Source organism: Abrus precatorius, unplaced genomic scaffold (genome assembly GCF_003935025.1).
Source record: "Abrus precatorius isolate BTA unplaced genomic scaffold, Abrus_2018 Scaffold7, whole genome shotgun sequence".
Lineage (NCBI taxonomy): Eukaryota > Viridiplantae > Streptophyta > Magnoliopsida > Fabales > Fabaceae > Abrus > Abrus precatorius.
This window is the reverse complement of record NW_020874417.1, coordinates 11,782,729-11,795,198: the sequence shown is the minus strand read 5'-3', so window position 1 is coordinate 11,795,198 and position 12,470 is coordinate 11,782,729. Positions and strand designations below refer to the sequence as shown.

Below are 12,470 nucleotides of genomic sequence, written 5' to 3'. Positions count from 1 at the left end.
TAATAAAGTTGTTACAAGTAATTTAAAAACTAAATTATTTCAAGCAAGAAACAGAATAATTGTGAATATTTTACAAAACTATTTTTATATAATATAATAAATAATAAATCTGGAACAACTATAATAATAATATAATTTTATCTTTGGAAAGTGTTACTTTTACGTGGCTATTAGAACACCAAACGTTATGGAGTCTTCATTTTATGCGTGTATGTTCACATTTCAACAACAGGTCCCACGAGATTAATTTGGTATCTAAGCAATGCACTGTCTTATCATCAGTTGAGAAATTTAGTCCACACAAAAGTTGTGAACCGTACTACTTAGATAAAAATTAAATTATATACATTAACACTTATAATATAAAAGTTAATTACATATAATAAATATTTAAATCACATGTTTATTCATAACAAAATAAATGAAGAAATCAAATAACCTGTTACTATGAGATCAATTATATTGTTAGATGCTTGAAGTGAAGTTAGGTGCTTCTCAAGATGACCCATATTTTATTTAATGGATGCTATGTTATGTTATAATCATAAAGAATGAGAGTTTGAAAGAAATTTATAATATACTTAGATCCATACAATTAATAATGTGAGAGCAACAAATAATGTGAGACTGTGAATTAACAGTAATTTAATAAGACTATTCTTTATTTGATGACTAAAGTTTCACATACTCTTAATAAAACTGAATTATTTAAAGTAGATTTTAATATCCACATGTAATGAGAGGAGACCAACGTTACATGAATGGTCCAACTCGTCACGGTCAATCCAAAACAAAAAGCTCAAATGTAAATTCCTTAATTTGTCAAATGTTATTCTGAATTATTTATCTATTCTAATTTACAAATAAATAATCCAAACTTTCACTTAATTAACAATAATAAATTATAAGACTTGTATGAAAACAGTTGTTGAATTGGATTTGATGATTAAATCTAGGGATTTAAGTACCGAGCAGGTGGAACTTCGAAAGAAGTCTGCTAAGGTAAAAATCTCATAATAGGTGGATAAAGGATGGGGATAAAAATTCACCGTTTTTTCATAATGCAATTAAGGCACGTCGATGACATAATCATATTAGTGGACTATCTATAGATAACACAAGGATGGAAGAGCTAGTTGTGCTTAAAGCGAGTATAAAGGATCATTTTGCATCACTATTTTCCTGTTTGTATTTATATTCACTGTTTGATCTGGTGCAGTGACCGAATGTGTAGGCGAACAGTGGTTGGTAATATTTGTAGGTATGATTAGTGATTGCAATATTTGCTTATTGACTTGGTATTCACAGGAATTTCATAATGGTGTTGCTGCTTGTAATATCATACATATTGCTCGGTACAAGTGTTACTATCTTTCACCCACATGCTAAGCTAAGCCAAGAAAATCTTGTTTTGCTCTCTTTTACTTTCTTTTTTTTATTTTGACTTCTTTGTTTGAGTAGCTGCACTTCATAATAATGTTGTGTTTGCTTTGATGTATTTCTTTCGGTACTTCTGGTACTAGATTTAATAAAAATTCTATTGTTGTGATAAAACAAAATTATCGTTCATATTAATTTTTTAAAATTAAAATTTTAAATTTTAACTCTTTATATTAATAATTATAAATTAATTTTTTAGTTCTTATAGTTAAAAATGTTAAATTTAAATAATAATAATAATAATAAAATATTATTATTTTAATATTTTTTTTAAAAATTTAATTTTTGAATAATAATGTTCATTTCTCAATTTGATTTATTTCATTTTCTTTCATAATATTTTATCATTTAATAAATATAAAAATGATATTTACTTTTTAATAATTTCATCAAAATTTTCATAAATTATTTTAGTGTGTAATGCTATAATTTTTTTTTAGTAAATCTTTTTTAATAGAACATCGTTAATGATGTTTGAAATCTGAAAAGTCATATTTTTAATTAAAAATTTTGTTAATGAAATTAAAATATTTTATTGAAATTATTTGTTTTTAAATTTCTTCAAAAATTAATCATAGGTTCTTCTCTTCATCAAAACAATAGGACTATTATACTTATTACTAAACTTGTTGAAGAGATAAAATAAAATCAAAATATATCTTTTTGATTAGAGGTTGAATCGATCATCAGAAGACTAAGATTAAATATCTACAAATAAAAAAAATTTATGAAAAAAATACAATTATTATATTGAAATTATAAATATATAATAAATACTTTTTTTAATAAAATTTTACTCTTATTAGTTACTTATCTTTTGCTTTTAAAATTGAAGTTAACCAAATTCTTAAATTAATATAGTATTAAATTATTAATAAATGAGATATTTTGGGGAAGGGAACATGAAACTCTGTTGGGCATCTTGATATATGTTTTCCGAATTTATAATTCCCAAAGCATTACAAACTTTTGGTTACGTAGGAGCTTTCCATTTCGTCTTCAACCTGGTCGCCAATCAGAACCCCCCAAAGTTTACTTTCAGTTATGTTTATAATCTTTTAATTTCCTACTCTGTGCCACTTCTCCATGTATTGTCACATGCTAACATTGAACTTCTGTCCTTTTTAATGGTTAAGTTTAAAATTGTACTTTCTTCAATAAAAATTACACTTGAGAAAATCCAATTTTTTTATAAAATATGTACTAAACAAATTTACTTTTAGTTTTATACGAAGTTATATTATTTTGTAATTGTTTTTGTTAAGGCTGTGATTAAGAAATAATTTTAAATTTAAAACTAAATTTTACAACGTAATGGCAATAGGACGACAAACGTTTTTAAAAAACATAGTTTAATAATAAATATTTTTTAAAATTTAGAACACTAATTATCAAAATTTATTTTAAAAAATTAAAAAATAATTAAATATGACCTTTAAAAAATATTAAGAGTCACTTGTGTATAGAAAAAATATTAATGTTAGTGTTATAAAATATTGCATAAAAAATAAAAATTAATTTTTAGTATTCAAATACTTGATTATTTAGTTTACTTGATTAACAATATGACTTAAATTTTAAATTACTATTTTAAATAATTATTTAATAAAAATAAAATTATTTAAGTGGTAAAAAGTATACTTAAAGTTAATTAGTAAAATTAATTATTTAATAAAATAAAGTTAAAATATGATTTAATTTTGAAATAAATTTTTATAACATAAAATTTAAAGTAATGTTGATACATAAAAGTTTATATGATTTATAACATACAAACGTAAAAATCCTAAATATTAGCATTATAAATAACTATATTAATATAATTTTAACTTAATTAATAAATTAGTAAATTAATTATTTAGTAATTAAAGGGAGAAATGTCTAAAAAATATTTTAATTTGTTACTTAGTTAGTTAGTATTAATTATAATTTAATTTATGATAAATTTATATTATTAAATAATTTAAGGAGAAGATATTTAAAAGTTCATGTTTTAATAAAAATAAAATAAAAAGAGTAAGTATTCAATTAATAAAAATAATTTAATTTTTTAAAATAAATATTTATATCACATAAAACTTAAGGTAATATATAACATATAAAAATAATGACATTACACATTATCTTTGTAAATTATTTTATTAATTTAATTTAACTTAATCAATAAATTAATTGCTTGATAATTAAAGGATAAAATATTAAAAATTATATTTTTATTGATTGATTATATAATTATATAGTTAATTAAGATTAAAAACATGATAAATTTATAAACAAAATTACATACACAAGTTTTACTAATTTATAACACTTGACTATAGAGAATTTGTAACACCCTCAATTTTGTTTCCCTGATATGAAAAAACAAGAGTTCTGACGCAGGGTATCTCGCTGTAGGGAGAAAGAGCATCCAGAATAAGGCTCTCTAACTCTTTCTTACTGTAGCGATAAGTGGACAAGGTTGACCCAACTAACATTCTCGCTACAACGCGAAATTCTTGCTGGAGCTAGAAGATTCTCGTTGCAGTGAAAATGACAGACAACAAGAGAAAAAAATGATGTTTGGTTTTCTTGCTGTAACAAGAATGTCGCGAGTGGAGGAGTATTTAAGGAACCTCAACGTCGAAACTTTCATTATTTCTCTTCAAAACAATTTTCTATCTCATTCTCTCTGTTCTTTTACCTTTTCTTCTCAAAGAAACCTCTTTTAAACCTCGAATCTCTTCTCGATCCAAGCTCAATTCTCTATTCCATTCAGATTCAAGTAAGTTTTTTAGAGTTTGGTTCTCCAACTTTATTCTTATTTTTCAGTTTTTCTATAATCTAAAGTTTTGTATTTTATGATACTTAAGGAAACCTCAATCTTCAAGTCGATATCCTTTCTCAGAACGTTGTACCTCCTCCTTTGAACCTTTAGAAAAAAAACTCAGCTTGAGAGACCCATATCCAGGTAAGGAGAGTTGATCTCAAGCCCTAACTCCTTTTTGGTATTTTAGTTTTAAAATACTAAGTTTTTTATTAGGACCCTGAAATACTAAGGTTTTCTTAAAAATCTAATGTGTAGGAGATTTGATATGAAAATCCCATGCTTATTTTCAGAACCAACTAAATACAATTTATAACAAAACCTTTGAACAAAACTATTTCAAAAAATATTATGATTTTACTAGTAAACCTTGTACAAAGGTAATTTAAGATTTACACATTTGATATTTTTAGAATAATAGATATACTGTGAATATTAAATGTTACAAAACTAAGGATATATGACTGTATTGATACTCAGAAAGCGTATGTATTGAAATTGTACAATTGAAATGAGTCTGAAGGTGTCCGACCTTCGACACATTGTATTGATCTATGTGTTGTGAAATTGTTTGAGGATCTACTATGTTAGATGGATATGATACTATAAATATGAATGTTTGTTGATGACTAATGTATATTAAAATGGATGAAATTATGTTATTGATGAAAAGTGTTATATTGTTCTCAAATGAAGAAAGAGTTTTATGTATAAAGGTAAATGATATGACATGATGAAGGAATTATGAGAGATGTGTAACATCCTATACTTTGATTTAAATAAAATGAGGTTTGTTAAAGTATAATTGGAATAGATTTGGATAGAATTTATATTTTAAAAAAAAAGTGAACAGTAAAATTGCCTATGAACAGTGTCGATGAACAGTAAAACCACCTATGAACAGTAAACCGCGTATGAACAATGAGACTGCCTATGAACAGTAAACTGCGTATGTACAGTGACGATGACGTCATCAGTGACATCATCATGACGTCATGACTGACGTCACATCTGCATACAATCTGTGTATAGTACGTGTGCACAGTATTTCCGGCATGAACAATAAGGTGGTGAAACAGTGTTTCCGGCGATGAACAGTAAATTCCGGCGGTAAATAGTAACTTTCAAAAAATTTCTATAAAAAGGGAGTTTTACACGAAATTTTCATTTCTTCACTCCTATCCAAGGTTCTAAGGCTATATCTCACCATTTTGTCCCATACTAAACCTCCTAAACTTAGATTTATCTTCAGATCTGTGATTCTACGTCCTTTCTAAAGGATTTTAAGTAAGTTTCTCTAAGTTTGAAGTTAGATTTACCGTTCGTTTCTCTTCTTCTTCTTCTTCTTCTTATAGATGTTCATGATGTTCTTAGGAAAAACTCCATTATAGAGTTTAAATCTTCGATTAAATCTTTGTAAAAGCTCTGTTTTGAGGTAAGGGGGCTCTACTTTATCATTTTGTTATGTTTATTACTTGTATTCTCATGGATCTTGTCATGTATGTGATTATATGTGGAATAATCCTTGTTTTATGAGAAATAATCAGTGAAAAGTGAGAATAATTGGCTGTTTATGTGATTTTATGATGAATACATGGTGAAAATGTGATATTGTGTTCAAATAGGGCATGATAAGGTATATTGAAGATGGTTGATATGATTTTATGATTTTGTGATATGGAATATACAAAGAGATGGATGTTTCATGTTTGAATATATTGTGTTTCATGTAAAAATGATGTGTATTGTGAATATGCCATGGTTTGATGTATATGATAAAAAGTATGAGGAAATATAATGAAAAATATGTGTAAACATGATAAATGGCATATGTGAACATGTGAATATACTCGAAAGAGTATAAGATGGAAAATGATATGATGTAAATAGTTACAAAGATACACTGGGGGAGTGGAAGATGGAGACGATATGGTATATCTTAGGAAAATGTAGGGTGGTGAGTGACATTCAGAATTGTGCATGGAATATTGTGTTCGAATGCACCACATGGCCACACACTCATTTCTCGACTTGACTCTTGACCATTACCTTTGCTAAGGGGCTGTCTATTGCATACGTTGTATCCGTATTGCATTGGGCCATCCGGCGACTATTTACATGGATGTGTAAGACCTCAGAATAGAGGCATCGGATAACTGTGACCACAGGGCGCGGTAAACGCGGATAAAAGTAAAAGAAATTGTGATGGAATATAATATGTGTTGAGATGAGAACATGCTTTATATGATTCTGTGATATATAATGCCATGATGTTTTCTTTAATCGTGATAAGATGTGTTTTATAATAAATATGTGTATGTATGAGTGGTAGGGTAGAGACTCACCCTTACACAACATTTTTCAGGAAACCAAGACGAATAGTACCAAGCTCACAGTGCATGGATGGATGAGAACTGCTATAGGACTTAGTTATTTTGAGTTATGTAATGAATATTTTCAATTCTATAGCATTCTTTTGAAACAGTTGTAAAACTACTATTTCTTTTTGTTGCTGATGAAAATTCTAGAATCTTTGTTTTTCTAAAGTACTTATATGAACCTTATATCATTTCATCGTTTCTTTCTCATTAGAGAGTTTTTGAAAGAACAATTTACTTTACCATTTAAATTTTTATGAGAATTTATCATATATTGAGGAAAGAAATATAAGGCGTTACAAGATGTAATTATAATACGTGAGTCAGATAGATTGATGGATGTTATTATGATACAGGTATTGTGGTACATCGAAAGGTGCACTCATAATACATGTATTGTAATATATTAAGTTATATGATCAAGACTCACGTATTGTGACACGTTGATCTATGAGAAAGATATAGAAAAGAATGAGAATGAAATGATAAACCCTGAGAATAAGTATAGATAGTCACAGAGATACACTTGAGGTGTGGAAGATGGGGGTGATTGTAAAGATATGGGGAAATAAGGGTAGTGGATGTTTTTCTATGATTGCATAAAATTAATGAAAATAAAGAGAAAAGACATTATTTCCTTATCTAAACCTCTGACCATACCTTTGCTAAAAGGGATCAGGTTGGCACACGTGTATATCCATATTGTTGCGACTAACCATCAATTATCTATGTTATGAAGTCCTGAAGGGATCACAGAAGCAATGAATATGAAAGTGTGATGAATATGAAATAGTATAGAAATTGTATGATTATAATATATGCATTGTAATATATCGATTAATGTTGTTATAATATATGTGTTGTAATACATCAACAGGTGCGATTAGGATACATGTATTATGACATATTGATTGACGTGCTATAAAACATGTATTATGACATACAAATTATTATGAAAATGTATGTCATAAATATTTGCAAAACTAATTGATTTGTTGGGTGTGTACTCCGTTGTGATAATGATTTGTATGTTCTTAGTACTATTGTTAATCCAATACATATATATTAGATAATATTTTCAGTATTATATATATATATATATATATATATATATATATATATATTTCTTCTGTCGAATAAGAGATTTAGTTGAACAGAAAATACTTACTGTTACTAATAATTTTCAAGAGATAAAATTGAAGAGAATAAAAAGAAGATTGGCCCATTCTACAATCATAATTCAGTGATATTGGGAGGAAGCACTGCTCTGTAAAGTCTAAAATCATTTGAAGAATTTTAATACTTTATTATATTTACATCATATGTTGACCAAGCTTTATAAATATTTTAAGTGTTAATTTTAAAACTTATAATACTTTGATGAATTTTATGGTAATTAATAATCTTTTTAAATATATTGATAATATTGAGAATTAGTTACTAGATAGTAATTGGCAATCAATTTTAACAACAAAATGTATTCTCTTAAGAAGTATTGTTAATAGTATTTTAGACTCATACGTGTGCAATATGAATTAAATAATTTGCTAGACGTAAATTTAATTTTTGTTTATCATTTTAAAATTTCAAAACTATCCCTTTAAAAGTTTTAAACACTTTGAAATCCTATAAAAAAATTTAAGAGAAATATGAGTTTTGTTTTATTAAATTTCTTAAATCTATAAAACACAATAAAGTTCTTTTAAATAAAAATTTGAGAATATTACAAAAGTGACACATTAATATCATAAATCATGCAAATATTTTACTATTTATTTACTTATTTATCATATAATTGTAAATGAAATATAATTTATCAACCATAAAATAAAACAGAAAAATGTGAATTTAAATAAAATGAATAAAAATAAAGATGATAATACTAATAACTAATTAAATAAGATGAAGAAATAAATAACTAAAATAAAGACAATAAAATAAAATAATTTATGATGAAAAATTTAATACTTAAATTTACTCATATATTTCATCATCATCAATGCTATTATTTACGAAGATAAAAAAAATATATAATAATAATAACAGTCCAAATAATCGAATACTAAAGATGAATAATGACATGAAATATTAAAAGATGAAAATGAAATTAAAGCTAGAATAGACACATATTTTTTATTATCATTGTAAATTAAGAACTTTTTTTTCACTATTTTATCATACAAAAAATGAATTTATAACTGAAATTAAAGAGTAAAAATTAAGATGAAAAAACTAATATGATAGTAATAATAAAAAAAATTAACAAAAGATTTTGATTTAAAAAGTATATTTACTATTATTATTATTAACACACAAATACAAGCGAACTTACATGCTGGTTCAAATTCTCATTCTCGTAAGAAACCTTTTGAAATTTATTCTTTATTGGCAAGCTCTTATGATGAGATGTTGGCCTTCGCTTTAGAGAGTTGGAGTTACCGATTCTTGACGCCTATGTGTATATCAGTTTGTAATCTTAATGTCGTGAATTACATCATGTTACAAAATTTGAATTAAGATCAAATTTTGAATAACATTATCAAATACTTTTAAATTTTATTCACGGCTTAGGGCATAGGAGAAGTATAAGAATGAAATCTCATTTTTTAAATAAATATATTTTTTAAAAATATAATTTTTTCACATTTTATAAATTTAAAAAATTTTATATTTAATTTGAATCTTTCATTTAATTTATATATTTAACGGTTAATAAAATAATAAATTATAATTTATAAGATTTAAATTAAATAAAAGACTTAGATTGGATATAAAAGTTTTTAAATTTAGATAAGTACAAAAATAATATTTTTTCTATTTTTAAATTTTACTAAAAGATATTTCAATTTCATATTTTATTTTTTAAAATCAGAAAATGACAAAATCAATGCCTTTCAACATCAATTGACGTTTCCAGAAGTGTTTTCGGTGGATGAAATTCGCAGCAAAGAGGCAGTTTTTGGATGATTTCTACAGCCAGTCCCCGCCACACACAAGACAATTTGTATTTGCATAGAGTAGTTGAAATGTGTTGAGTCTCAAAAGGGTAAGAAAAACAAAATGACAAAATTAAAAATTAAATTTATTATTCAATTCGTGTGTAATTTATATAAAAATGTTTTAACGACAAATATTACTGTGTCTTCTAAAAAGTTTAACACACCTTCCCTCTTTTATCTGGACTTAATACTAGTTATAGAAGTATAAGCTAATTTTAATATACAGTTAATATTAAAAAACTTATATTTAAACTTTTAAATTAATGATTATAAAAAATAATTGTTATTATATGATAATATTTTAATATAATTTTGTTAAATTATAAGGGATGTCATTATCTAATTTAGTTTTAAATTTTATAGAATATTATTCACTATAGTGAACGATAATTTACAAAGTCTGAGACTAAAAGAGAGTTTTATAAGGAGTTGATGATCAATGTGAAATTTATTCCATAATTTAGATGGAGGTGGACTTTTCAGCCACAATTTTTTCTTGAACAAAACATTTGGAAAAATGTATAACTTTAAGTCGTGTATATATTCACACCCACAATTATTCCAAAATCCAAATCATCCACTTTGTTTCATCCACAAAGGAAAAAACTCACATTTTAGTATTTAGCTCATTAACAAAGTGTTCTTTAGAGTGTTAGATGTTTGCTGAAAAGTAGGAGTAAGTAAAATGGCATCTTCTAGACAGCATGATTGGAGAAACACCAAAAGCTTCACCCTCCAAGTCCTTACAGGGCGTTGGTTCATGGTGTTCTCCTCATTCATGATCATGTCAATATCTGGAGCAAGCTACATGTTTAGTCTATACTCTAGAGATATCAAGTCGGTGTTGGGGTATGACCAATCCACTCTCAATCTCTTGAGCTTCTTCAAGGACCTGGGGTCTAACATAGGCATCATTTCAGGCCTAATCAATGAGGTCACACCCCCTTGGGTGGTCTTAACAATTGGAGGGGTTCTCAATTTTTTTGGCTATTTCATGATTTGGCTTGCAGTGACCAGAAAAATTGCCAAGCCCCATGTGTGGAACATGTGCTTGTACATCTTCATTGGAGCCAATTCTCATTGTTCCACCAACACTGGAGTCATTGTGACTAGTGTGAAGAACTTCCCTGGCACAAGGGGCATTGTCATAGGACTCTTGAGTGGGTATCTTGGTTTGAGTGCTGCTATCATCACTCAGATATACTATGCCTTCTATGGAAATGACTCCAAATCTCTAATTTTGCTTATGGCATGGCTACCAACTGCTATAACTTTTGTCTTTTTACCAGTTGTCAGGCACCACAAGGGACTTCAACACTCAAATGATTCCAAGGCTTTCTATAATTTCCTCTATACCACTTTGGTCCTTGCAGGGTTCCTCATGGCAGCTATCATAGTGCAAAGAAGTTTCACCTTCACACAAAGTGAGTATTATGTCACCACTATTCTGATGTTCCTCTTGCTCATCCTGCCACTTGCTGTTGTTATTGTTGAAGAACACAAGATTTGGAGGAGGAAACAGGAACACATCCACAGTGAAGACCCTCCTAAGCCTTTGAGTATAACTACAGAATTGCCATATCTAGAGAAGTCTTCACAAGCTCCCCAAGCTGGACCAACTATCCAAAAGCAAGTCTCCTGTTGGAGAAACATGTTCAAGCCACCAAGTAGAGGTGAAGATTATACAATACTTCAAGCCCTTTTTAGCCTTGACATGGTGATTCTTTTCTTAGCCACAATATGTGGACTCGGTGGCACCTTGACTGTGGTGAATAACTTGAGTCAGATTGGTACATCTTTAGGATATCCTGCACATAGCATAACCACATTTGTTTCCCTTATGGCCATTTGGATCTATATGGGTAAAATTGTACAAGGGGTTGTCTCAGAATTTATCATAACCAAATTCAATGTCCCTAGGCCCCTCATGCTCACATTAATCCTTGTATTAGCTTGTGTTGGTCACCTTCTAATTGCTTTCAATGTCCCAAATGGTCTCTATCCAGCCTCAATCATTATTGGGTTCTGCTTTGGAGCAAACTGGCCATTATTATTTTCCATCATATCTGAACTTTTTGGTCTTAAATTTTACTCAACTTTGTATAATGTTGGGTCAGTGGCAAGTCCAATTGGGTCATACTTGTTCAGTGTGAGGGTTGCAGGGCATTTGTATGACAGGGAAGCCACAAGGCAAATGGCAGCATTAGGACTAAAGAGGAAACCTGGGGAGGAGTTGAATTGCAATGGGACTGAGTGTTACAAAGTGGCTTTTATTATAATCACTGCTGTTAGCCTCTTTGGGGCACTCGTGTCTCTTATTTTGGTGCTAAGGACTAGAGAGTTCTATAAAGGTGACATATACCAGAAGTTCAGAGAGGAATCCAAAACTGCTGAAACTGAAATGGGTGTGACTCAGAACAAGATTGACCAACCTGCTGCAAATGAAGGCTAAATATCTTTGACAAGGAATTGGTACGTAATAATAATACTGAGTGGCATAGACGCGAAAAAGAAATTTGAAGCATGGAGCTTAAGCTATAGCAACTGAAATAAAATCTCATTAGTAACTACGTTTTATTTTCAGATATATTGCTTAATGATATTGAGATATATTAATTAATAATAATATAATTGATTGAGCATAATAATATCGTATGATTCATATAATTGATTTTGTTTATTAAAATAAATATTGATTATTGATGTTATTGTTATATAAATAGATCATTGCATGTAAAACTTATATTTACTTAGAATAAATAAATGATATATATGGTTTTACAAATTTACCTTTCTATTCTCTTTTTTTTTTATGATCATTTAAAAATTTGTAAAAGAAAAACAAGA

General features: G+C 27.7%; 1 protein-coding gene across 1 annotated transcript; it reads left to right on the top strand.

Moving 5' to 3' along the window:
- Nucleotides 1-5,497: 5,497 nt before the first annotated feature.
- Nucleotides 5,498-12,268, top strand: LOC113872003 (protein NUCLEAR FUSION DEFECTIVE 4-like). The gene is made up of 2 exons (XM_027509148.1): nt 5,498-5,502; nt 10,295-12,268. The coding sequence occupies exon 2, from the start codon at nt 10,309-10,311 to the stop codon at nt 12,073-12,075; it is 1,767 nt and encodes a 588-aa protein (XP_027364949.1). The 5' UTR covers nt 5,498-5,502; nt 10,295-10,308; the 3' UTR covers nt 12,076-12,268.
- Nucleotides 12,269-12,470: the final 202 nt, after the last annotated feature.